This window comes from Grammomys surdaster, unplaced genomic scaffold (assembly GCF_004785775.1).
Source record: "Grammomys surdaster isolate TR1022 unplaced genomic scaffold, NIH_TR_1.0 187, whole genome shotgun sequence".
NCBI classification, from domain to species: domain Eukaryota; kingdom Metazoa; phylum Chordata; class Mammalia; order Rodentia; family Muridae; genus Grammomys; species Grammomys surdaster.
In genome coordinates, this window is record NW_021604632.1 from 10,427,602 (window position 1) to 10,454,175 (window position 26,574).

At 38.0% G+C, this 26,574-nt stretch overlaps 1 protein-coding gene across 2 annotated transcripts in view; it reads right to left on the reverse strand.

Moving 5' to 3' along the window:
• Cbfb (core-binding factor subunit beta) overlaps nucleotides 1–26,574 on the reverse strand; it is a 46,827-nt gene that overhangs the window by 10,211 nt on the left and 10,042 nt on the right. Inside the window, exons 4-5 of one of the 2 annotated variants that reach the window (XM_028768701.1) lie at nucleotides 12,306–12,422; nucleotides 2,263–2,389 (exon numbers count right to left, since the gene is read on the reverse strand). In XM_028768701.1, the coding sequence (XP_028624534.1) occupies nucleotides 2,263–2,389; nucleotides 12,306–12,422 (244 nt within the window). The remainder of the gene's footprint in view (nucleotides 1–2,262; nucleotides 2,390–12,305; nucleotides 12,423–26,574) is intronic. The other variant, XM_028768700.1, reaches the window with a different exon arrangement.

A 26,574-nucleotide genomic window follows, 5' to 3' on the forward strand; every position in this document is an offset into this window, starting at 1 on the left:
TAGGCTTTCAAAGATCATTACTCAGTGCCACCCACGAGTCACCACTGTTCCCTGGCTCTCATTTCCAGTCAGGCATCAGGACCACCCACTAGAACCAATATTATTCTTTTCTGCCTCAGCCTTTTCTATTCCAGGGAAAATGATTTCTAACGTCCCCTGACAGATTTTATTTTTCAGCTTAATCCTCTCTACTTTCTATTGCTACACTATATTTGTGCAGAAGCCCTGATTTAAAAACCATGGCATAATTTCTTGTTCTTTCTTCTGCCAGCAAACTGTTAGAAAGAGAGCATGTCAATTTTCCTGGGAGTTTTGTTTTTACATGAATTAGATGATGTTTAAATCCCAAAATTTTTTGATTGTGTATGTGTCCTTGTGTGCTCTGAGACAGGGCCTCACAGCATAGCCTTAGGATGGCCTGGAACTTGCTCTGCAGATTAAGCTGGCCTCTCCTCTGCTCCAGAATGGGTAACCATTCCTAGACTCAAAGAAGTTTAAATTACAGGGAGGAAATGTTTTCTTCCACTGTTGCTTTTTAAAAAGAGGTAAAGAACAAGAAAGCAAGCTTTCGGAAGTACTCATAGGTAAAACAGGAATATAGGGGAGAAGGGCAAAAAATATACATACACAAAGCACTACAAGACACACAGAGCACAAAACCCTCTTTCGTTGCTAGTGTGTACTCTGGAGACAGATTCCAGCCCAGGGCTTTTAAATGACAGCTCTCTACAAGAACTAATATTTCAAATTACTGGCATGAGTGACTAGAGCCGCAGTTCTCAGCCATCCTAATATGGAGACCCTTTAATACAGTTCCTCATGCTGTGGTGACACCAACCACGAAACTATTCTTGTTCTTACTTCACTACCATAATTTTCTGTTATAAATTATAATGTAAATATATGATATGCAGGGTATCTGTTATGTGACCCCTGTGAAAGAATTGTTCAACGTTCAAAGAGGTTGTGACCCACAGGTTGAAAACTGCTGGACTAGAGGCTCTTAAATCATTGATGAAAATTTTCTGTTTTTTTCCTATCTTCTAGGTTGTAATTCTTTAGTGCCCAATTCACTTTAGAGAACTAAAAGGATGCTCCATCAGCCAGACAATTCAATTAGCTGCTGGAGCCAGCACCAGGCAGAGCTTTTAGCACTAAAGAAGCACTTTAGAACTATCGTTTCTGTTGGCACACATGGGCTGAGCACCGTATTAAGTGCTTTCTAAGTGTTTCTCATTGAATTCTCACAATTTCTTTCTGTGATAAAACTGGGGTCTCAACTGGAAAGTGATTGAACAGAAATGTAGATTGGGCCTGACTACAAAGCCCAGGCTCTCAATTGTAGACTCACTAATGGAATATTCTATCTGAATGACAAATTATTTGGCCCCTCTGTCAACAGGTTTTACTTTTGTTCACAATCATCATAAAAACATCAAAATATGTTCAAGTGACAACACTGAAAACTAAAAAAAAAAAAAACAAAAAAAAAACCTAAGTATTTATTAAAATAGACAATCTGTGCTGGGCACAGTGGACACATTTAATCCCAGTACTAGGAGATTCTCTGGCAAGAGGGTCTAGGCCAGCCAGGGCTACACAGTAAGACCTGTCACAAACAAACACTTTCTTTAGTAATTGAACCCAAGATATATATGAAAAGTTCCTAAGTAACTGTTCCATTAATTCTTAGTTATTTCTTCAAGTACATGCATTTACTGCAGGAAGGCTGACCACACTCTCTGGCTTGACAAGCTCCATCCATTATTCATTCATTCCTTTACACAGAAAAGTCTTCTCCAGTCTGTCCACCTGACAAGCACATTCTTCTTTTCAATCTCTCCAAGTGTTTAGCAATGTTTTAAATAATGTTTTCATCATGCTCTATAGTAACAAGAGGCACATTTTACATGTAGGTATGTGATGGCTCACATCTGTAATCTTAGAAATACTTAGAAAGTGGAGGCAGCAAGAGGCGGAACAAAGATATTTCAATCAATGAATTAAAAGAAAATATACCTTGTTTTATATATATATATATATATATATATATATATATAGTAAGACCTTTTTTTTGTGAAGACCAATAAATGAGAAATTCATATATAACCTTAAAATTTAAACATTTTATAAACAATTGCATATAATTAATTCAAGCAAGAATATACAATTTTTAAAAATAAAAGACAAAGTTAAACCAATCAAAAAAACATTATGCACAAACATCAAAACCCAGCCTGAGAGTTTGGGGAAAGTACTAACCAGTCACTGCCAGCAGCTGTGAGACTCTCACCTCCATTTCCTCCCGGTGAGACCTGTCTCTATCCTCAAATTCTCGAGTTCTTCTTCGAGCCTCTTCAAAGGCCTGTTGTGCTAATGCATCTTCCTGCTGTCAGGGTACATGAAATAATTATTTTGATTTATGTAAAAAAAATTAAATTTGGGTTTTTTTTTTTGGTGAAAGAATCTAACTGAAGAGTAACTCTTAAAGTATCAATACTAATCCCCCCATCCTGCACTAAATTCAAGGGTATTTTTATTTTGGAGTGAAGGTCCTTGGTCTGAAACATAATCTTCCTGCCTTAGCCTCTCAAGCGCTGGAATTACTAACATGAGCCACCACATTCTAAAAGGAATCCGAATCATCTTTACTCTGTAGCCCTTCTTACCTCTGTAAGCTGGATTAGCATACTACCTATTTGTTTCTTGTATTTTTGGAATCTTCATTTCTATATTACTTTTCTAATCTGGAATCCAGAGAGCTGTAAACTAGATTATTATAAGTCTTCGAAAAACTGTTCCTGTTCCATTCTGTTCTGGCACCTCAATGCTCCCTCTGCAATTCATGTATATCCAAAGCACAGTGTGATTACAATGACTCTTAACCTTAAAGCTCCCTCACTGCCTACTTTGCCAGTCACCTACAACTTAGTGTGCACTTATATTTTTGATGGTGTATTTGCAGAAACGAAAAGATCCAGAACAATATGCCCTGCCCTCAAAGCCCCCAAAACCATCAATATTCACTTCCCTAGAACAGTACAAAAGTTGGCAGTATAACTTACTTCTGCCAATGAGGTAACAGAAGAAGACACCTAAAGAGGTTCTCAGGAAGGTTATATAAGAGGCAGGTAGATTTTTGAGTTTGAGGCCAGCCTGGTCTACAGAGTGAGTTCCAGGACAGTAAGGGCTACACAGAGAAACCCTATCTTGAAAAACCAAGAACCAAAACCAAAAAAAACCAAAAAATCAAAGAATGAAAAAGCCAGGCAGTGGTGGTACACGCCTTTAATCCTAGCACTTGGGAGGCAGAGGCAGGCAGATTTCTGAGTTTGAGGCCAGCCTGGTCTACAGAGTGAGTTCCAGGACAGCCAGGGTTACACAGAGAAACCCTGTCTTGAAGAACCAAAAAAAAACAAAACAAAACAAAAACAATAAGAATGTTACATAAGTGAGATTTCACTACTCTCCTTTCCTGGGAACTGATACAATATTGAGACTTAGCAGCTATCTGGCAACGAGGACAGAGCTGCAGGCTAGCAGCAGCAGGAAGATGAAAAGACCTGGGCCTCTGATACTGTAATAAATGTTATACCAGGTCTGACGGTCTGACTATGCTAGCTATCTTACTGTGTGCAATAAATTATGTTAACAAGATTAATGCTTATTTTTCACAGTCCAAAGAAGCTTTGTATTTATGTATTTTATATCTGTTGAAAAAGAGCACCAAGATTTTCCCTCCTGTGTGTTTTCCTCTTGCTTCTTCATGGTCAATGAATCCAGCAGAGGTTGTCAGTACATTGAAGACGAAGTGACAGGTGGGAGCAGATTGTTCTGCTATTTTCTGGGTCTTTGAGTTGCATATGAAATCTAGGGCTGATCACTCTACACTTGTCCAACCTGCCTGTGAAGTTCACCATGGTTTCCCCAGCTCATTTATCAATGACATCAGATTCTCTAATGTAACCACACTTCATCATCACAGTTAGGAACTGAATCCTGACTTAGAGCATGGCCTGAAGACCTGGCACTTGGCTCTTTTCTCAGCATTGTTGATGCTTTTGAGAGCATCTTCGAGGACTTTCATGTGTGCCATGGTGAGGGCACAGAAAGATGGCAGAAAGACATTTTCAGTGCCTGTAACCTAAAGGTATGATCAAATTCCCATACTTGGGGCTGGAGATGGAGCTTAGTGGTAAAGCATTTGCCTAGCACACGCAAGGCCCCAGGTCCAACCTCCAGCACCTAGGAATAGAAAAGCACACTCTTTTTCCTTTCCTAAAGTGTTTTTTTTGGGGGGGGGGGGAGGGGGGAGTGATATTTTGCCTATATGTATGTCTGTGCACTACTTTTGTGCCTGGGGCTTGTAGAGGCAAAAGAGGTTGCTGGATTTCCCCGGTACAGAAAATCTCAGTTGTGAGTTGCTACATGGGTGCTGAGAATTGAACCTCAGATCTCTAGAAAAGCATCTAGTCCTCTTTTAACTGTTGAGCCATCTCTCCAGCCTCCAAAACACATTCCTATGATATACTTCGTAGTATTAGGACCCAAGGCAAGGTACTTAATTTTTCTAAGCCTCAGTAAATTTATTTAAAATACAAGTATAATATTTCACACCTTTGTTAAAATTATGCAAGACAACACACAAAAATGCTTAAGACAGTATTCAGTACGCACTATTAATTTATAAACACTTATGGACATATAAAAGCCATACACATAACTAAATTTTGTCTACTATACTTTCAGAGTACTCTATATAGGTTCTGTTCATTTACTTCTTTTTCTCAAAAAATTATATTACATTTAGTGTGTGTGCATACATTTGTGCATATGTGTGCACATACTGTGGCTGAGATACAGAGGTTAGAGAACAACCTGCAGGGGTTGGGTTCTCTCCGATTTTGTGGGGCTTGTGGATCCAAGTCAAGTCATCAGGCCTGGTGACAAGTGTTTTGGACTATGCCATCTTCCTGGCTCTTTTCATTCTTAAAATCATTCATTTCACAAATGTTTACTCAGCCTTTATTATAGGCAAGCCATTGTGCTTGGTGCCATTAATATAACATGAGACAATAGTGTTTTTTACCTTATAGCTGCTGGGGTCAGTGGCAAATAAACTTAATTAAATCCACAACAATGTATCAACTGTGATTATGTACAACAGGAATTATGAGGATAAAATGAGAGTATACAGGAGCTGTGACCTAATTCTCCCAAAGTTATTGAGACACTGTGTACTCTAGAAATGAGCATAAAACTCTTCCCATGAAATGACTGAAAAGCATTATTAGTTGATGCAGAAAAACTGAGGTAGGAAAGACTTGGTAGCTCTCAATTTCCTAGTTCCACTTTCTGTCATGGTCTTTTCTGATGACAGTGAGATATGTGTATGGTGAACAATTCTTACTCTCTGCAAATGGTAAAATGGGAAAGCTGATGGGCAATTACTGTCTGTCCTTCAACATTTCCCTTTAAGGACACTATCTGCTAATTAAATTACTGCTCACCCATGAAGGGAGACTAATGGCTAAGGACAAGTAACTTTATCCTGCCTCAGGCAATGGTTAGAAGAATTTGCAAAATTTTAGTCTCCTCAGGCATGTGTCATACTAACTTGTTCTTCCATTGTTTATATGAAAACATGCATAAAGCAGTCAGATGGGTCAACATTACAAAGTTGGAGTGGACCACTGAGGCATGTACCTGTACCCACCATGTGGGAAGCTGAGGCAGGAGGGCCATATGAGCTGAGGAGTTAAGATACCAGATTGGGGGCTGGAAAGATGACTCAGTGGTTAAGAGTACTAACTGTTCTTCCAGAGTTCCTGAGTTCAATTCCCAGTACCCCATGGTGACTCACAACCATCTGTAATGGGATCTGATGCTCTCTTCTGGTGTGTCTGAATAGAGGATGGTGTACTCACATACATAAAATAAATAAATCTTAAAAAAAAAAAAAAAAGCAACCCAGACTAAAAATATCAGGAGTCTTCAGAAAGCTAGTGAGATGACTCAGTGTTTAAGAGCACTGGCTGTTATTCTACAAGACCCAGGTTTGATTCCAGAGCCCACGTGGTAGCTCACAACCATCTGTACCTCCATTCCCAGGGATGCAATGCCCTCTTCTGATCTCCATGAACAAAGACACACATAGTACACAGACATACACAGAGGGAAAATATCTCTTCACACAGAACACCCCCCTCCAAAAAAACAAAAAAAGGGATAAAAAAATGCGTCAGTAGGTAAAGTACTTGCAGTGCAAACATTAAGACTGGAGTTTAGATGCCTGGGCCATACACAAAAAAGTTGGGTATAGAAGAGCACATCTGGAAGCTTTGAGGAGGTGAAGATGGGTAGATTCCCAAGATTCACTGGCCAGCTAGTCTAGACAAATTGGTGAATTTCAGGTTTTGTTAGAGACAGTGTCACAAAAAAATAAGAGAGAACAGAGGAAGACCTCCATCATAAACCACTAGCTTCTATATGCATGCAAACACATATGCACCCACAACAGTACCCACACAGAAACACACAGAGAAACAAACACACACACACACACACACACACCAACTGTGAAACAAAGAAGAAATCCTAAAAGGTCCAAAGAGATGACTCACGAACTAAAGAAGCTTCTGTCAATCCTGATTACCTGATTTTGATCTCTGGGACCCAGGAAAGAAATAACTTCTGACAAGTTTCCCCTTGTCCTCCAAACATACATGAACATGTACACATGTATGTGTACACAGACACACACACATAAAATGTAATAAAAATAATGAAACCAAAACATAGTTGTCCAAAGTCTTCATGGAAATAAATGTTTAACATCCTGTCAAAGAACTGATGTAGAATATTCTGATCTATCTTGCTTCAGTGAATTTATTTTTACTATGTTACCTAAATCTATAACTGTAGTTATTTAGCTTGGTGGTAACATCTATCTCCAGCAATGAATTTAAAAAGTGTCTAATGAAAAATTAGTAATCAAAAGGTCAGCCTGGGCTACAAACCAAGTTCCAGGACAGCCAGGACAGTTACACAGAGAAATCCTGTCTCAGGAAAAGAAAGAAAGAAAGAAAGAAAGAAAGAAAGAAAGAAAGAAAGAAAGAAAGAAAGAGAGAGAGAGAGAAAGAGAGAGAGAGGGGGGAGGGAGGGAGAGAGAATGAGAATTAATGAACTATTTTTTCAAAAGTTGGTGGTAACTATATAATTTGCACAAACACTGATATTTACTATTCTGAGGTCAAAATGATGCCACTCACAGTAGGAAAGTAAAAGGAAAGCAATCCACGCAAGTGTGTCTACTTCAAAGTCACTGAACATGCATTGTGGCAAATGGTACACTGTTAACTCATTACTCTGTCCAACGCAACTTTTTATTTAAATCAAATGACTCTTCCCAGTTAGTTCTACCTAAATTCCTGTGCAGAGGAAAAAGCAAATCAGCTTATACGTTAGCTTCAATAGCAAGAAAATCTCACAAGCTGTTATAGGACACTGGCTTTACATCAGTGTCCTCAGGTTCTTAAACAGAAAATGCTAATTTCAATATTGGCACTCATGTTTATGAGAGTTGGTGAAACATAATTGTGTAACAACATCAACAACGTAACACTCTTCTGCTTGGTGTTATGAAAACAAACTCAGGAGTTCACAGCCATGCTCAGCTACATGCTGAGTTGAACTACATGAAACCCTATATCAAAATAGTAATAATGTTCCTATTGAATCACGTAATACAAAATACTAACTTATCAGATTCTTCTGGTACATATCAATACAGATAAAGAACTGAGGTGTTCAGTGAATCACTTACCTTTAGTCATTCATATATGTGTATATATGTAATATATATGAGATACATACTTACATAATAACCAGAATTAAAATAATCACTCTATGTAGTGCTTGTGAAAAGTTGATACTGATAACTCAGCATGGAGCTGGAGAGATAACCTAGGGGTTAAAAGTGAATTCAGTTCCCAGCACCCACACCAGGCAGCTCATGACTGCCTGTAACTCCAGTTTCAGAAGAGGTTTTCTGACCGTTTCAGGCACCAGACATGTGACACATATACATAAATCTAAAAGCCTACCAGTCCATGTTACCTCTGGAACTTTAGAAAATTTGGGGGTCTTGAAGAATTAACTTCTATAATGTCATTTTTTTTTAAAAAGACAAGATCTTACTATAAAGCCCTAGTTAGCCTGGAATTCACTATGTAGAACAGGCTGGAATCCAGAGATCTATCTGCTTCTGTCTCCTGGGACTCTAAAGGTGGGTATCAGTCTGCTTAGCTATTTCATTTTTGGTAAATGAATATTAGTTTTACACACACACACACACACACACACACACACAAAACACACACACACACACTCTTAAACTAGTTGAAGGGATGGCAAGATGGCTCAATGTATAAAGGCACTTGTTGCCAAACTTAATGACCTGAACTTGACTCCTAGAGACCACATGGTAAAAGAAAGGAGATTCCTACAAACTGTTTTCTGATCTCCACACATCTGCTGTGAGAAATGCAAGTAGACTTCTGAATACACAAAACAAATACCTTAGAAATCTAATTAAACTATTTAATTGTGAAGTGTCAATTTTAGAATTGTATTTAAAAATAAGCCATTAAACAAACAAACAAACAAACTCCCAAACAAATAGCAGAAACCCAAACCCAAACAACTGACATGGTTAACTCACACACTTGACAGTAGATATGATGTACTAGAAGAAAAATTAGTATGCTTGAAATAGATGAATAGAGATTATCCACTATGAAGAACAAAAAGGGGAAAAAAACACAAAATAAAAACAGAGCCTCAGAGACCTATGGGGCATCACCACACACACTAACTCTACCTAAGAAAATCTAGAGGAGGACATGATAGAGGCACAAAGTGCATATGTAGTGTGTTTCAGTGTTCTATATGTATATATGCACATTCGAGAAGGCCAACAGAACAGGATGTTGGGTATCTAATTCAATCATTCTTCATCTTGTTCCACTAAGATAGGATCTCAAACTGGCCTGTGTACTAAGAGGGCAGCCACAGTCCCCAGGAATCCTGTCTCTGCCCTTCCTCCTTTTTCCCAGTGCTGGGGTTACAGGCCTACATGGCCATGCCTGGCTTTTTATTTGGGTGCTGGAATCCAAACTTAGGTCTTTATGCTTCCCTCCAACATACAGGAAGTATATAAGACATAATGATCCAGGTGTGATGACTCCCAGCTGTAATTCCAGCTACTGGAAAGTAGAGGCAGGTGGGTCAGGACTTTAAAACCATCATCTACATTTTATAGAGTTTGACACAAGCATGAACTACCTTGAGACATTTTTCAAAAAACAAAAAAGGAAAAGAAAATTTTGAAAAAGCAGAGGAGAGTGATGCACACCTACAATTCTAGTACTCAAGAGGCAGAAGTAAAGGTAGGAGGATTCCCATGTGTGTGATACCAGCCTGATCCACATAGTGTGTTACAGACTAGCCAGGGCTACACAGATAGACAATATCTCAAAATAAACCAAAAGAAGAAATTCTAGGAATGAAGCTCAGTGGTAGCACTTTCCTAACAAATGTAAGCCTGGAGTTAAGTTTCCAGTACTGAGAGGAAAAATAACAAAACATGATGAAATAAAGAATGGGTAATCTTCTGGCCGGGCGGTGGTGGCACACGCCTTTAATCCCAGCACTTGGGAGGCAGAGGCAGGCGGATTTCTGAGTTTGAGAGTTCGAGGCTAGCCTGGTCTACAGAGTGAGTTCCAGGACAGCCAGGGCTACTCAGAGAAACCCTGTCTCGAAAAACCAAAAAAAAAAAAAAAAAAAAAAAAACCAAAAAAAAAAGGGAAAAAAAAAAAGAATGGTAAAGACCACTAAATTAATTTTTTTCCCATGTGTTTTTGTTACTGTTATTACTACTGTTGTTTTCAGTGCTAACTGAACCCAAGACCTCATGACATATTAGGCAAGTGCTATACCCCTGAGCTATATTCACTATGTAATCCCAAGATGGTCCTGAATTCCCTTTGCAGTACAGAAAGATCTTGAATTTGTGATCCTCCTGTCTCAGCCTCCTGAGTAGCTAGGATTATAGCTTCTGGAAATGTTCTGTTTCTATGTAGGCATGCTGGAAGTATAGATGGGTGTTATTACATCCATCTTTACATGGGTTCTGGGGATCTGACCTCCAGTCCCCACACCTGCATAGCAAGCTTTTTACCCACTGAGCCATCTTCCCAATCCCTCCACTTTTCTTTTTAAGGCTTACTTTCTGGGAGACCACCTGTGGGTCAATATAGCTTAGCTGTTAAATCAGTGCCTGATCTTCTATTTGGCTTAAATCCAGATCGTGTGTATCTGTGTGTCTGTGTGTCTGTCTGTCTCTCTCTCTCCCTCTCCCTCTCCCTCTCCCTCTCTCTCTCTGTGTGTGTGTGTTTATGTAGCTTAGGCAAATGGCTAGCTGAGGCAAATGGTTTCCAAGTTCAGAGAGTTTACCAAGTCCACTTCATGTTTACACAAGCAGTAAATGCTTCCACAAGCCTTCTGTGTTCTTTTTTGAAGCAGGTGTAGCCTGCACGTGCACTAAGCTTTCCAGATCACACGCATGTGGTCTTGGTTGGGCCATTTTAGCTATCTGTTTCCCTATATCTACATGGGATGGTAAAATTCTGCCTGGTCTGTTAGCTTGTTGTTTCCTGCAACAATAACCTTGTTAGATTATCTGCCAATGAAACCTCTGTTGCTTTATAACATCTTTGTGTGTGGATACCACCCTCCCAAACTGTGCTCTTGGGAAAAGAGTTCTCTTAAACATGACAGCAGAGCTAGCAGCCCTTATGGCTTGCCTAGAAGACAACTTAAAGGACCAGAGATGGAGAAGGGCAGCAGCTTCTGACTATAATGTCAGACTTACTACTAATCTTCACAAAAATCAATAGCTATGCCTGAACATAAACATCTTAATCTGTATGCTTTGGTCAATTTCCAAAGTACTTACAAAAAGTGGGTTTGTTTTGAGAAAAGGTCTTACTATGTAGCATGGGCTGCTTGGAACTAAGTATGTAGAAGAGATTGAACTTGAACTCATAGAGACCCACTTGTCTCTACCCCTCAAGGGCTGGGATGAAAAGCATGTGCCACCCAGTTGTTTCCTTGTTTTAAAACAATTTTTGTCTAGTTTATTAATGTCTTCTAGGGAGATTATTTGTCAAGATCCTCAGACAAATCTAAAAGGGTTCTCATGTGCTTTTACAATTGTTTCTCCCCTCTCCCCTATATTTTACTGACAAACCGATAAAAATGTATTGAAAAGAGTCTTTTATTGGACTTTTAATTTCCCACCATATAAGACACAGGTAATCAAATGATTAGCCAGTGGATTTCCACTGAAGGAAAGACTTCCAAAATTAGGACTGGAATATAGTCCTCAACACTTTCAAGATTATTCATTGTACAAGCATACGCCCTATGTCAACTGGTTTTGTGTCAACTTGACACAACTTAAAATTATCAAAGAGGAGGAAGCCTCAACTAAGAAAATGCCTCCATGGGATCAGGTTATGGGCAAGCCTTTAGGGCATTTTCTTACTAGATGATGGTAGTGGAGATGGACCCAGCCAATTTTGAGTGGTGCCAAATAAACCCTTTCCTTCCCAATTTTTGGCCATGGTGCCTCATCAGAGCAAAAATAACCCTACTACTACTCTTTATTCTTTAAAAATATTTTAAAGGGCTGGAGAAATGGCTCAGCAGTTAAGAGCACTGGTTGCTCTTCCAGAGGACCTAGGCTCACTTCTTAGCACCCACATGGAAACTCACACCCGTCTGTAACTCTGATACCTTCAGATTTACATGCAGGCAAAACACCAATAAACATAAAATAAAAATAAATTTAAAAAATGTTTATTAAGCCCAGGCAGTGGTGTCACATGCCTTTAATCTCAGCAGAGGCAGGTGGATCTCTTGAATCAAGGCAGTTATACAAAGAAACCTTGCCTTGGGAGACAGGAAAGGGGTAGGGAGATACACTACATTTTGTGGGTGTATACATGTGTATGGGTGCACACCAGTTACATAGCATGTGTATGGAGGTCAGAGGAGTCGGCTCTCTCTACCATGTGTACCCTGAGAATCAATCTCAGGTCCTTGTGTGAATTTTACCTGCTAAATCATCTCACAAGCCCTAAATGAGCCCTACTCTAAAGATGAGGTAAAGTAGTTCCCCAAAGACAAGTTTAGGGACTAAATAAAAGGATTATACTCAGCAAAGACTGAAATCACCCTACCTGGGCTCGTTCCTCATCAAACTCCAGGCAACCCATACCGTCCAATCTGTGGAGATCAATCCAGCCCTTCCATATAACACATACTCCATTCAGAATCATGGGAGCCTTCAAGTATACCTAAAAAACATAAAAAAGACTGGTGAAAACCAATAAAAAAAAAAAACCAGACATGAAGTTTCCTTCCTTAGGATATATATATAAACATACATACATACATACATACATACATACATACATACGTGTGTGCGTGCATGCGTGCGTGCCTGCATGCATGCATGTAACTTTTATTCTCCTGTTATAATTATTGTCTCTTGAGGTTTACTGCCTGGCTGTTAACCGCTAGTCCTAGAAGCTTCTAGCCAGAGTAAAATCTTATCTAAACCTAGAATGTTTTCAGCCTCTGAGATTTGCTGCTGAATAATCTCACCCATTCCTAGATTTTTCTGATCTATAGCGGGCTACTTCAACTCAGTTGTTCTGGCTCAAACTCCTCTCCAAGCTAAATGATTCAAACTGGCTTCTCTCGGCTTCTCCTGAATTACTCTCCTTAGCTTCATACTAACTTCTGGCAATATGTTCTGATCTTCTGGTTCCATCTGTCTTCATCTGTGTCTAGCTTGTTCTCTCTCTACAACCTGTTTCTCTACAACTGTTCTGACAAAACTGCCTTCTCTCTTTTCTCTCTGCACTGCTCCTCAAGTAGCTCCCCTTTCTTCTCTCTTCTCATGAGAGTTGGGCACACCCTATTCTGTCAGATCTTTCTCTCTCTTGTCACTCTGCCACTCAATTAGACATCACTTTCAAACATGGCTGCTTCCTTCTACAAACTAACTTTACCTTCATTGTTTGGGATTAAAAGTGTGTGCTAAGGGCTGAGCCATACTACAACTAGAAGAAGTTTTTTTGTTTTGTTTTTGTTAATTTTTTTTAAATAACACAACCGTAGGTTCACAGTGTGACAAATATCCTGTAACACATATGGACTTTTTCCCTAAATGTACATTTGCACACCAGAAGAGGGCACTGGACTCCATAGGACTACAATTATATCAGACAGTTGTATGTTAGAGAAATATCCAAAAGGAATACTCTGGGATGCTGTAACATCTTACGTCACTAAAAATGTAAAATATATACACTTTATGCTGTAAATTTAAAAAGGTTATCAATAAACTTTATTTCAAATTTACTGAATTAAAAAATATCCATCCTATAAACCTTTAGCACTATCAGAAAATATCAACATTCTCACACAGAGGTGACCTGAACTTGTAAAAGACTATAAAGTTTTATACTAAAGATAATCAACACAGTCACCAAGTTTTCAAGTAAATAAATGACAGCAGAGCAAGTCACTTTAGTAGAATTTCCAAACTGAGGTTTCTAGTCACATTAATTCTCACACTGGCTGATTTTTCTTGATAAGGATGTAAATGTAAAGAGTGGCTGTCAAGACAGATACTGTATGACATAGATATGAACCAAGAGAGGAATTTATCACCATAGTTCCTACAATCTTCTCTGCCCTCATGTGAAATTGTTACACATCTCAAGATGGCTCTGAACTCACAATCATCCTACATCCACTTTAAATGCTGAGATTACATTTTAGAGTCACCATATTCAACAGGTTTGGTGGCACAAGCCTTTAGTCATAGCACTTGGGAAGCAAAGGCAGGTGGATCTATTTGAGTTTTAGTCCAGCACGGGGCTACAAAGAGAAGTCCTGTATTAACAACAACAACAACAACAACAGCCAAACAAGACAAAACAAAAGTAGTTAAGGAGGAAGAAGGGAATGGGAAAATGTGATTATATTATAATCTCAAATTGTAAATAATTGTAATAAAAACAACCAGTTAAAATCTGTTTGTCTCTATCTCTTTCTCTCTCAGAAAGAACTTTAAGACCAGGCTGGTCTTGAACTGATGGTTTTCCTGAAATTGACTCTCAAGTACTGGGATTGTAGGCTTGTGTCCATTTATCACAAAGTAAAAGTCAGCATAAATTTAAATCATTCACTACCTTAAGTAAGATATTTAAAATATAAAGTAGAACTCCAATGAATTTCAAAGTCCCAAGTAATCAGACACACCTTCATAAGTGAGATTTTCATCTATGTACACAAATATGTTGTCCCTGGACGAATCTCCTGCTTTATGAACTAAAGCTGGCATTTTTATTACTTACATGACAAAAAATAGTAGGAAAGATTCTCATTTTACGAGAAAAGCTGGAAATACACTGTTTTTCTTTACTCAAATTTAGCAGTCTCCTGAGCAAAGTTTTGAACTTTTGTTTTCAGAGATACTTAATAAAAACTGTCAGCTTATAGACAATAGAAAAGCTGCTCCCCAAGTACAGGTAAACATAAACCTACAGGTTTTATGCCTTTGTTACATATGCACAGTTTTCTTCTTATGCTAAGAACAACTTTTAAAAATAAAAGTTCAATAAACTATGTTGAATCAATTTCTACTTAAAAAAGAAAAAAAGACTCTCTAAAAACATAAGGTTCCATTTCTCCTCCCATTGGAGCAAGGGAAACTGTCTACAGTTATAGTTAAAACCGTCTAACCACACATTTCCTTTCGTTCTGATAAGTGCTCATTTCTTTCCACATTATAAATTCACTATTATTTATTTATCCTTTTTTGAGACCCAGGTTGGCCACTAACTCGCTATATAGCTGAGTGACCTTGAACTCCTGCTTTCATCTTCTGTGTACTGGTAACCACACCTACGTACCACCAAGTCCAGCCACATTTACTCCATTAGTGTGCACCTTTAGTCAGGTGACAATGCTCACCTCCTGTGGAACACCCCAGAGAAATGTAAGAACAATATCCCTCTAAACTTTCTATCAAAGGACTTGACTTACCATACCTCCAGTGAAGACTTTGATCCTCACAGCACGTGGTAGAGAGTGTAACATTTCACTACCAAAGCCTCTATTATGCTAAATCCTGATATGAATCGTGGGTAATTCTTCTCATATAATAGCTGAGAAAAAGTCAACTTCATCTACTTTTAAACCACATTTGTGTTCTTCACAAATGGTTTATATCTTTTAAAATTGCAGATTCTACAATTTTTTTTAGCTTATTCATATTAACATCCACAGTGAAAAATATTTCCTTTACATAATTCATTTTTTAAAGCTCATCTTTTACTTCTTTAGAAATCTTTCATGAAAGTAGACCACCACTAATATGTTTCGGGAAAATTCTAAATGGCTTTAGAAAATGGATACATTCATTATGAAGAATAATGTCTGAACTTCTAATTTAAAATAACATTTGATGATCCTGGTGATTTATTTAACGTTCACACTGAAATAAACAGTTTTATGTATAATCTTCAAAGTAAATGTTTGGTGCTTTTATATACTCATGAATAGCAGGCCTCAAAGTCTGAAGAAAATATACTGCTGTCTCTTAACAGCTAGTATTTTGTAATGTTAATTCAATAATGTTATTTAAACACAAAGACATTATTTCACTGAAAATGATGCCTTATTTCAGTCTTTGAAAACATAATTGAATGTCCCAAAATGAAGCTCAACTGTCCAGGAAAAAATTATGTTATAGAAAATGGATTCCACAAAGCTTTAAAAACTGGTGTACAGATGCAGCAAATCACAGGATGCAACAAAACAGCTTATCTTTCTAAAAGTTAAATACTACAGAATGAGACTAACAGGTTTAAAGTGACTATAGCCTCATTTTTAAAATGGTAAAATGTGGTTTAGCAAATTTAACTCAAGAGCTAAACATCAATATTTTTGATGTCATGTTTAATCCAAATTATATAAATTACTTTATTTTCAACTTATAGCTTCAAATTCCCCATCATTTAAGCCAGAAAAGAAGTTCAATACAAACATGCTTGTATCATCCAACTGTATTATTAATGTAAAGATATATTATTTGGTCATAAAAAGGAATGAGTACTGGACATGATGATGGCACAGGCCTCTAGTTCCAGCACTTACTTAGAAGGCCAGAATGGAAGGACCAGTACAAACTCAAGGTCAGCCTGCACTATGCAGGATGACTGTCAATCCAACAAACAAATCCCATCATTGCAGACACCCAAGACAAAAACCCAAACAACAAAAATCAAGTATTGCTTCTATAACTCAGATGAACCCAATATTACATTAAGTGAAATAAGCCAGAAAAAGGTCGAAATTATTAAATTACCCATAACAGACAAACCCAGAGAGAAAAGAAATATGGTATTTCAATTTTCTAAGAGATCTGGGCTAATATAATAAACATGGTGACCACTAACACTATCGGTTCCAATCTGGAAGAAGAAAGATTCCTTGAGGAATAAATAGGAAATGCGGATTGATGAAGAACTCTGATAAGAAGAAAACAATGCAGAGTAGACTATGAATAGCAAGCTAAGCAAATGAAAACACATTGTATCACAGGTTCAAGTTCCCTTTGTTGGGCGTATTATGCAGCTCATGTTACAGGCCTTGGTCCCTCAGGTTTTTGGTACTACTTTTATTTATATTAACAAAGTTTTTGTCATAAATACACCCCTTTTGATCTTTTTCAGATGAGGTCTAATTATACAGGCCTGACAGGCCTAGTACTCACTACTTGCTAGTGGCCAGGCTAACCTCCAAGTTTCCTGTCTTAGCCCTCTGGAGTTCAGGGACTACAGATCTATTACCATACCTAGGTAACAGATTCATTTTATTTTACTGAGACAGGATCTCACATGTAGCCCTGGCTGGCCTAGAACTTGTAAATAGATCAGGCTGGCTTCAAACTCAGAGATCCACTTGTCTCTGTCTCTTAAGTTCAGGGATTAACGTTCAGAAAACCCAGAAGAAAGTTTGAATTTATAGATTCATTTCAGTAAGAGCAGACACTTCGTAAAAATTCTGAGTAATTATTTACTTTTGAATCCAGGTGTTTTATTATTGCTTTCATAAGATTCTCAAATAGGGCCGGGCGGTGGTGGCGCACGCCTTTAATCCCAGCACTTGGGAGGCAGAGGCAGGCGGATTTCTGAGTTCGAGGCTAGCCTGGTCTACAGAGTGAGTTCCAGGACAGCCAGGACTACACAGTGAAACCCTGTCTCGGAAAAAAAAAAAGATTCTCAAATAGGTATGCAAAGCAAAACAGCATTCAGTGTGGTGGTAAAAACTGCTAATCCTCCCTTACTGATAGATACCAAGATATTTGTAGTACAGAACATAAGATGGTATTTTTCTTCCAGTAAATGGGCAGAGAGGAGAGGACAGAGGGAGGAGAGAGAAGGAAGGAGAGCTGTTTTTGTTGCTGTGGATCAAACCTAAAGCTTTGTGTGTGCTAGTATGATCACAGAGCAAGATCCCTAACCTCAAACTTCTTTTAACTACAGCCCCCTCTTAAATAGTTAGTAAACTTGGGTCCTTAAAGTGTCAGAAGAAAGGTATGAGGAAATCCGATCAACTTCTCATTTATTAGCTTGTATGATATTTCCTTCTTTGAGGGTCTCAAGGCTGCCTGTTCTAGGAATAATAACCAATTTGGAAGGAACAGTGGCACCTTCAGCTCAGTCCTCTAGTATGCCGATCCCACATTAGGAAAGAGTGTTTCTAGCTACAATCCCAAAAGGAGGGCTGGGTGGTTTTGGTTGTTTGATAGGTTTGTCATCATTAACAGGGAAGTAGGTTGCAAATTGCTAATGGTCTTGATTAGGGAGGAAATAAAGTATAGGAGGTTAGAGACGGGTTTCTTTTTCATTGTCTTTCCTCTATCCTTCTTTCTTTATGTAGAGAGAGAAGGAATAAAAGGGGAGAGAAAGGATGAAAAAAAAAAAAGGTGTGTGTGTGTGTGTGTGCAGAGACGGCTCAGTGTTTAAGAGCACTGACTGCTCCTTCAGAGGTCCTGAGTTCAATTCCCAGCAACCACATGGTGGCTCACAACCATCTGATGCCCGCTTATAGTATGTCTTAAGACAGCTACAGTACATTAATTTATATATATATATATATATATATATATATATATATATATATATATCTTTTAAAAAAAGAAAAAAAGGGATATAGGAATGATAAGAAAAAGGGTAGATTATTGAATCTACTTTTAGACCAAAGAATATTTTACTGTCAGTATGGACTGTATATTGATACAGTTTATTATATTTTTATAGAACTAATAGAATAAAAGAAGAGATTATTTAATCTACTTCTAAACCAAAGAACATTAACAAACCGAATATTTTACATTTGGTATGGACTTTGTATACTGACACAGATTAATGTTATACTGTTATAACATACTCTGCATATATCTTTCAACTCTCATTTAAGGTACTGTACCTATGTGTTCTTAAAAATGCAATGTTAAATTCTAGCGCTTTTCAAGGCTTCTATTATAACTGTTTAGGATAATTAAGTAATACAAACTAATAGCCAGTCAATCAAACTCATGATCATGCTAGATACTAGTTTAGTTACAGAAATGTTTCCTAGGTTAAACAGATAGTAAATAGCTAGAAATAAGCAATGTTTGCCAATTCAGATATACTATAAATAGATGGTCTTCAAAAACCTCAGATTGACAAAATATAGCATTTAAAATGTTTTATTAATAAAAAGATTTTTTTGGTAGTCAGAATGTCTAGTTCCTAGGTAGCTGAGGTGAAGCAAACTAAAAACAGAAAAGCTATGACTGAAAGAATTTCCATGTTTGAGTTATTCTAAAGATAATTTTGATAAGTAAAGCAGAATAATTGTAGATTTACAAACATACCCAATGCACATCAGTATTGAGTCACAAATCAGTATGTACAGAAACCAACCTCAAAGCTATTGACAAAAGCAAGCAAAGACTTCATTCTTTAAAAAACAAAAAAGGACAATCTTTTAATTGGAAAGAGTATCTCACTTCTCTCTAATAAACTGGTAAGCAGGAAGGGAATGGTGGTATACTCCTTTAATCCCAACACTCGGGAGGGAGAGCCAGCCTGGTCTACAACCAGTGTGGTCTACAGTGAGTTCCGAGACAGTCAGGACTACCAAGAAACCCTATTTTTTAAAAAAGCAAACCAAACCAACAAACAGTTAACATTCAAAATGTTTCTGAGTCTAGTCTATAAACCAAAATACCAGGGAAACATTAAAAGAAAGTGATTATTACCCCCTAATCTCCGAATATTTAAAAATTTTTAAAATTATTAAGTATATGGGTGTTTTGCCTACATGTTAGTCTGTGTACACGTCTTTCCCAGTATCCTAAAGGCTAGAAAAGCAAAGAATAATACATCCACTGGATCTGCTGGAACTGGAGTTATGGATGGTTTTGAATTGCCCTGGGGTGCTGGGGATTGAACCAGAGTTCTTTGGAACAGTTGCTGGTACTGTTCACTAAGTCATTTCTCCAGGCCCTCAGAATAAATATTTAAATACTGATTAATAAAGGAGCAAGAAAAAAGCTCTTAGCTTCCTTGTACTAATCAGTTCCACACTATTTACTTTCAGTTGTTACTGTTTATTTGAGGTTTCTGTTTTTGAGATGTAGCTCAGTCTGGCTTGAACACCTTATCTTAATTTCCTAAATGCTGGGATTATAGGAGTGTACTGCCTATAATGCCTGGCCTTCAAAACTTTTTTTTTTCATTTAGCACCAGATTCCTCACATTTATCATCAAATATCTCCTTTAGTAAAAATTAGAGAGATCAAACAAACTAAGTAAACTATGTGAACACACAGACCATCACAGAAACACTGCTTACATACACATTTCCACCAATTTCTACATGGCAGGTTTTTTTCCTAAGGCAAAGAGCTAGTTCCCCACCCCACCCCCACCCAGACAATGAACAGTTGTTCTATCCACAAACTAATGAATCATCAGACAAGCTAGCTGTGATGCTAGCCTGGCCAAAAGCACACAGGAAAACAAGATTCCACTGATGAAATATGTACCTTGCTGCCCAGCTATAATCGTTCCTGTAGACTAGTTAACAGATCCCTTTAAAAGATTTTTCTGATTCATGTCCTTTAGCCACATGGTCCTCTTTCTGTTCCTAAGTGCACAGTCAGCCACTGTCAGATGTCACTACAGTCACTCATTCACATTCATATTCGCCTCTGAAACAACTGGGCTACACATAGGAGAAAACATGATTCTTATAGTGATCTAATGCAAGGTATAAACTTACTTCATAGAGTGCAAATGACAAACCATAAAATAAAAAACTAGAAAATATTTTTGAAACTTGTGTGTCCACACATTTAAACTCATATTCAATAAAATTAGTATGCTGCTGGGAACAGTGGCAGAAAAAAAAAAGTAATCCTAGTACTTGGATTAAAGTAGGAGGGTTGAGTTTGAGATCAGCCTGAGCTATATAAGAAGAACCTATCTCAACAAAGAAAAAAAATTGTATGTTAAGTGACCTCAGATTTCTGTGAGGACTACATGAGAGCTGGGCACAGTGGCTCACACCTGAAATCCCAGCACTTGGGAGAAAGTAAGATCAGGAGGGTCATCCTGTTCTTGGCTAGTTCAATGCCAGCCTGGGCTACATTAAGACTGAGTTTCCAAAACAAAAAACAAAAACAAACCACCCCTACACACCTACCTCTGCCACCAATAACATGGTATCTATACTTTTCTACATAATAAAAAGTGTATTAATATGTCACTAATATGCTTTCTATACACTTTTTACTTGATTTCACTGTATTTTTCTAAGTGAAACGCCTGTTATTCTTCTGAGTTAGAACCCAGAAAAGTGGGCAGGCTTGACAGTGCTGCTACCCCGAGAGCCCTTAAACATGTGCAGCAGAGCCGAATGCAGCTGCATCCTGAGATTCCATCCAGCTTATCCTCTAAGAACTTCATCTGAAAATGACAGACCTTTTCCACACCCGACTAAAAACACTCCTGGTTGGTTCCTTCTGTGAGCCATTAGTACATATTTATGCCCTAGCCACACCCATATTGTGAGATGTACATAGTTTTAAAGCTGAAAATAGTAGTCTCAGTTGAAATATGGTAAGATGGCTCACTGGTGAGAGCAACTGCTTTCAAACCAGGCAATCTGAGTGCAATCCCTAGAATCTACATGTTGGAAGAAAGAGAACCTATGCCCACAAGATGCCAACACACACACACACACACACACACACAGAGTTACAAATCAAAAAGGAAGGAAAATAAGAGGCAATATATCATATATCTTAGGACAGAGGGCCTACTCAAAAATTAATTCTTTATCCATTAGATCAAACTCTGTTAAAAACTGCTTTGTTACTTTATCTTCTTATGAGTTTAAGGCTAAGCATGGTCAAGCCTATAATCCCAGCACTTGAAAGGATAAGGTAAAAGGACCAGAAATACCTTATGACAAAGCATGGTGCCTTTAGTCCTGGCACTTGGGAGGCAGAGGCAGGCAGATTTCTCTAAATTGGAAGCCAGCTTGGTCTACATAGTGAGACCCTGTCTCAAAAAAGGTAGGACCATACTAAGTCCTAAAATTATTTTTTTTAGAGAAGAGTTTCTCTCTTTCTGAGTCCAGTACAGGAATAGAATTGTCAATTTCCATAGGGAGGGGGAAGAGGTCAACGAATAGCAAAACAATAAAGTTCATTTTTTGAAACCAGTTTTCATACTTGTTAGACTAACAGAATCATACTATTACAATATATAGTCATTAAATCAAAATCCAAATGAAGTTTTATAAAATAGATTACATGGGTGAAAAAAACACTGTGACCACTCAAGACTATTAATTATGGTCAACCAAAATCATTTGCATTCATCTGGAATAAAATATAGTTGGAAATAGGACCTAAGAGGAAAGAACAAAGAAATTAAGCTGAGTCTATAAAATTTCAATTTAGGAATGATTTAAGTTCTGATAAGCTGCCTTTTCCTAGCTGTCACGTGACAGCTAAGTTACAAGGAAGCAGTTTAAAGAATTAAAAATATCTTGGTTACAAGGGTTTATAACCAGGATGGACTACTTGGGAAATATGAAGTGTTTCAGCAGCACTGCATGCCTACCTGAAAGGAACTTACCCAAGTCATCCTACATCACTAACTCTATGATTCAGTTATAATTTACCCTATAGAACCATCTAATAGCCTAACTCTGGAGAGGGGTTTACAATTGAAGATGCATTTTTCAATGCTGAACATACTAGCACAAGCCTATAATCCATATACTTGGGAGGTAGAAGCAAAACAAACGACAGTTCGAAGCCAGCCTGTGCTACAGGAGACTAGTCTCAAACAATTCAAATTCCAAGATATTTTCATGTATTCTGATACTTCATTTAGTCCTTACATGAGGAATAGTCAGCTTACCACTTATGAATAAGCAAACAGTTGCGATCAGCTTTGACGCTACCTTTCCACTATGCTGTATTTTAAACCTTTCCTGAAAGACTCTAAGAGCCAAGGTAAGGGCTGGGAACATAGTCAGTGGCAGAGTTCTAAGGAACCCATTCAAGGCCCTGGGTTCCATGTCCAGTAATATCTAAAGCAAACAAAACCAGCAACATGCCAAATACAGACAGCTCAACTAGACAACTGTTTCAAATGGGGCTGGAGAGTTGGCTTAGTAGTTAAGAGAACTTGCTATTTTTTCAGAGGACCAGGTTCTATTCCCAGCACCCATGTGACAAGACAGTTCATAACCCTCTATACTCTATTTAGTCCATGGGAATACAATGTCCTCTTCCGGCCTCTTCCATGAGCACCAGGTACACACAAACTTACAAACAGGCAAAACACCCATATACTTAATTTTTCTTTTTAAATTTCAAGGCCAGCCTGGTTTATTTAATGAGTTCGAGGCACCCAGAAGTATATACTTAGACCCTGTCCTCCCAAAAAAGTTTCAGGTACTCCACAAGAAAAATATGTAATACTGTGCTCTAACTCAACCTCACACAAGTACCTAGCCATAGCTCACAGTCACTAACAGACCTGCCTTATTAAAGACACTGGTCATGACATTTTTTTTTATGAAATAAATGAAAACAAAATCTCCTAAGTTTGAGGGGAAAACTGAGCGCTGTGTGTGTGTGTGTTTGAACCTAGGGCTCACAGTGCTAGACAAGAGCTCTACAACTGATCTCTATTTCCAGCCCTCTTTTTGCCTTTTATTTTGAGACAGTCTCCTTAAGTTGCCCAGGCTATCCTTGAATGCACTCTATAGGTCAGGGAGGCCTTGAACTTTTGATCTTACTTGGCTTCCTGAGAAGCTGGGATTACAGACCTGTGCTAATAGGCCGAGGTAAAAATACTCCTGCTATCACAAAAGCCAAAGAATGAATAAAAGGGGCTATTTTCTGAAGCCATTTCCTTAAATCACAAAACTACCATTTTAATAAAAGAATTACTTGTGTTTTTATTAATATTGTAAGCTGTTCTGAATTCACTAAATTTAGTAATTATTATTGTGGCTGGGTTCCAATATGGTCAATGATCCCACCATCCTGGTATTCATACCCAAGTGTAATAATCCCCTTCTGTTGAATGTGGCCTAGACTTAGTGACTAGTTGCTAATAAACTGAATGACACACACATGATTGGAGAAGTGGTCATAAAAAGCACGGTGACTTCATTAATTTTCTCTGTATAGAGAAGCACACATGTCTAGAAATAGAAGTCATATGAACTTAGTTCAAGTATATCCTTAGGCCCTAGACAAGTCTTCAGAGACTGTTGAGCCCTATCTGTTTGACTGTAACCTCCAGAGAGACCCTGACCCAGAACCACATAGCTACAACAATCCTAGACTTGTGTAAAGGAGTATGAGAAAACTTCGTGGCATAGCTGAAACCTTATCTTAACCATAAACTCATATGTACACAAACACTTGTTAAAATGAAAATTATGCCATTAATCTAGGAGCATTTTATTATATTTAAACTACATTTCAATAATGCTGACCTTTTTCCAAGGTCACTGAACTCTTGAGAGAAACAGATGAAGGGTCACTTTAAAAAGCAGTCTGCTAAGCTCTGAGTTCATCGTAGGCAATAAGGAAACAGAAGCTATAAAAACAAGCAACCATCCCACATCCATATGTCCTAAATTGAGCAAACCTGCTCCTTACTCCATCCACACAGCCTTTCCATCTCAGATGATGGCACCCATATTTCCAGTTGTTCTAGCCGAAGAGGTGGAGCTGCTCTCAGCACTCTCTTTCCCACCCACTGCATCCAATTCATAAACAAGTCCAGATGGTTTTATTTCAGAACACATTCACCTCTCACTACACCTGTACTGCCTTTCCAAGATCACTTCAATAGCCAAACTGGTTTCCCTACTTCACTTTGGCCCTCACAGTCTATTATCAACCTAGAATGCTGAGTGAGCCTGTCAAAGTCTAACACAAACCATATCATTCATCTGCGAAGAACCCTGAAAACCACTCTCCATTTCATTTAGAATAAAAGTCCATGTAAAGCCTGGTATAAGCGCTCACACACTTTACCCAGTATACTGGAGGCCGAGTGAAGAGTATCAGAAGTTCAAGACCAGACTCAACTATATAGCAAAGTCAAGATCAGTCTGACCTATGTGAGACCCTGACTTTAAAAACTAAAACAAATAAACCAGGAGAAATTAAAAATACCAGTAAAAAAAACAAACAAACCAAATCAAAACAACAACAACAACAACAACAACAACAACAACAAAAACAGCACCTTGGGCAGATGAGACAGCTCAGTGGGCAAAAACATTTGCTATCAAGCCTGATAACCCAAATTCAATCCCCAGGACTGACACATAGAACAGATTCCTACAAGGTGTCCTCTGACTTTCACATGTATATATTCAAAAATGTAATTAAAAAAAAAATCTGTCATCCAGTCTATAGTGATGCATACCTTTTTTAAAATTAATTAATTAATTAATTTATTTATTTATTTATTTATTTAGTTTTTTTTTTTTTTTTGAGACAGGGTTTCCCTGTACAGCCCTGGCTGTCCTGGAACTCACTCTGTAGACCAGGCTGGCCTCAAACTCAGAAATCCGCCTGCCTCTGCCTCCCAAGTGCTGGGATTAAAGGCGTGCGCCACCACTGCCCGGCCAATGCATACCTTTAATCCCAGCACTTGGGAAGCAGAGACGAGTTCAAGGCCCGCCTGGTCTATAAAGTAAGTTCCAGGACAGCCAGGGCTACACAGAAAAACTGTCTCAAAAAACAAACCAGCTCCTTGTTTATTTTCCTTATCTACTACTCCCATCCTAGTCTAATCTAGCCATACTGGTCTATTTGCTCTTTAATAACATATACTGCATGCTCCCACTCTGGGTCCTTTATGATGGTAAAGGACCTTGTTCCTTATCTAGAACATTTCTCCCTAGATGTCTACGTGGTACATCCTTTCCTAATCTGCTCTAGGGTTTGACCAAATAACAGCTTCTCTTCTGCCACCACCTATTTAAAACTGCAAACACGCCTGGTCACTTATCAGTCAAGAGAAATAGAAGTTTGGGAGGTAACTAGGTTAAAGCAATGGTATTTACACACTTGTAATCCCAGCACTTTGGTGGTATAAGCAGGAAGATTAGGAGCTCAAACAAGGTGGAAAAAAATGAGACGATACTCATTTGGTATCTGATAAAAAGAATTAACATTGGCAAATAATTAGCATTTTGGAAAAGTTCTAATTGTTTTTTGGTAGTTAATCCTAAGTCTGTGGAGACAGAAAGTCTAATGATAATAAAAACAAAGCATGAAAAAGGAGAAAGAAAATATTTGATTCCAGTCTGAATGTCATGGATGAGAAAACCTAGGTTAGCATTCTCCTTTAATCTTTTACTTTATCTCAGCAGCACACAGCAATATGTTAGGATGGTGGGTTTTTTTTCTGCATTTCTTTTGTTGGCAAAACTATATATGAAAGATCTGTCTGCTATATGTAAATATAATTTATCACATGAAAGATCCTGATTTTGGCTAGCATTACCACATTTTTGTATAAAAATATTTTTTAAAAAGTTCAGGAGTTGATTTCATGGAAAACAATGTGAAGAACTTTTGTATCCAGTAGTATACTCAGTATTTCTGTTTCCTCTGTAGAATACAGCTCCACCCACTTGTTTATGTGCAGCATTTAGCTCTCTAGACACTACAACTACAGAGGTGAATAGCTTCAACAAGAAAGCAAGCCTCCAGAACTGAAAATATTTACCATCTATCTCTCTTTTAAAAAAACAAACTACCAAAACCAGTATTAATAAGACATAGATTTCCTGATATCATACATCAGTTTTATCATTTGC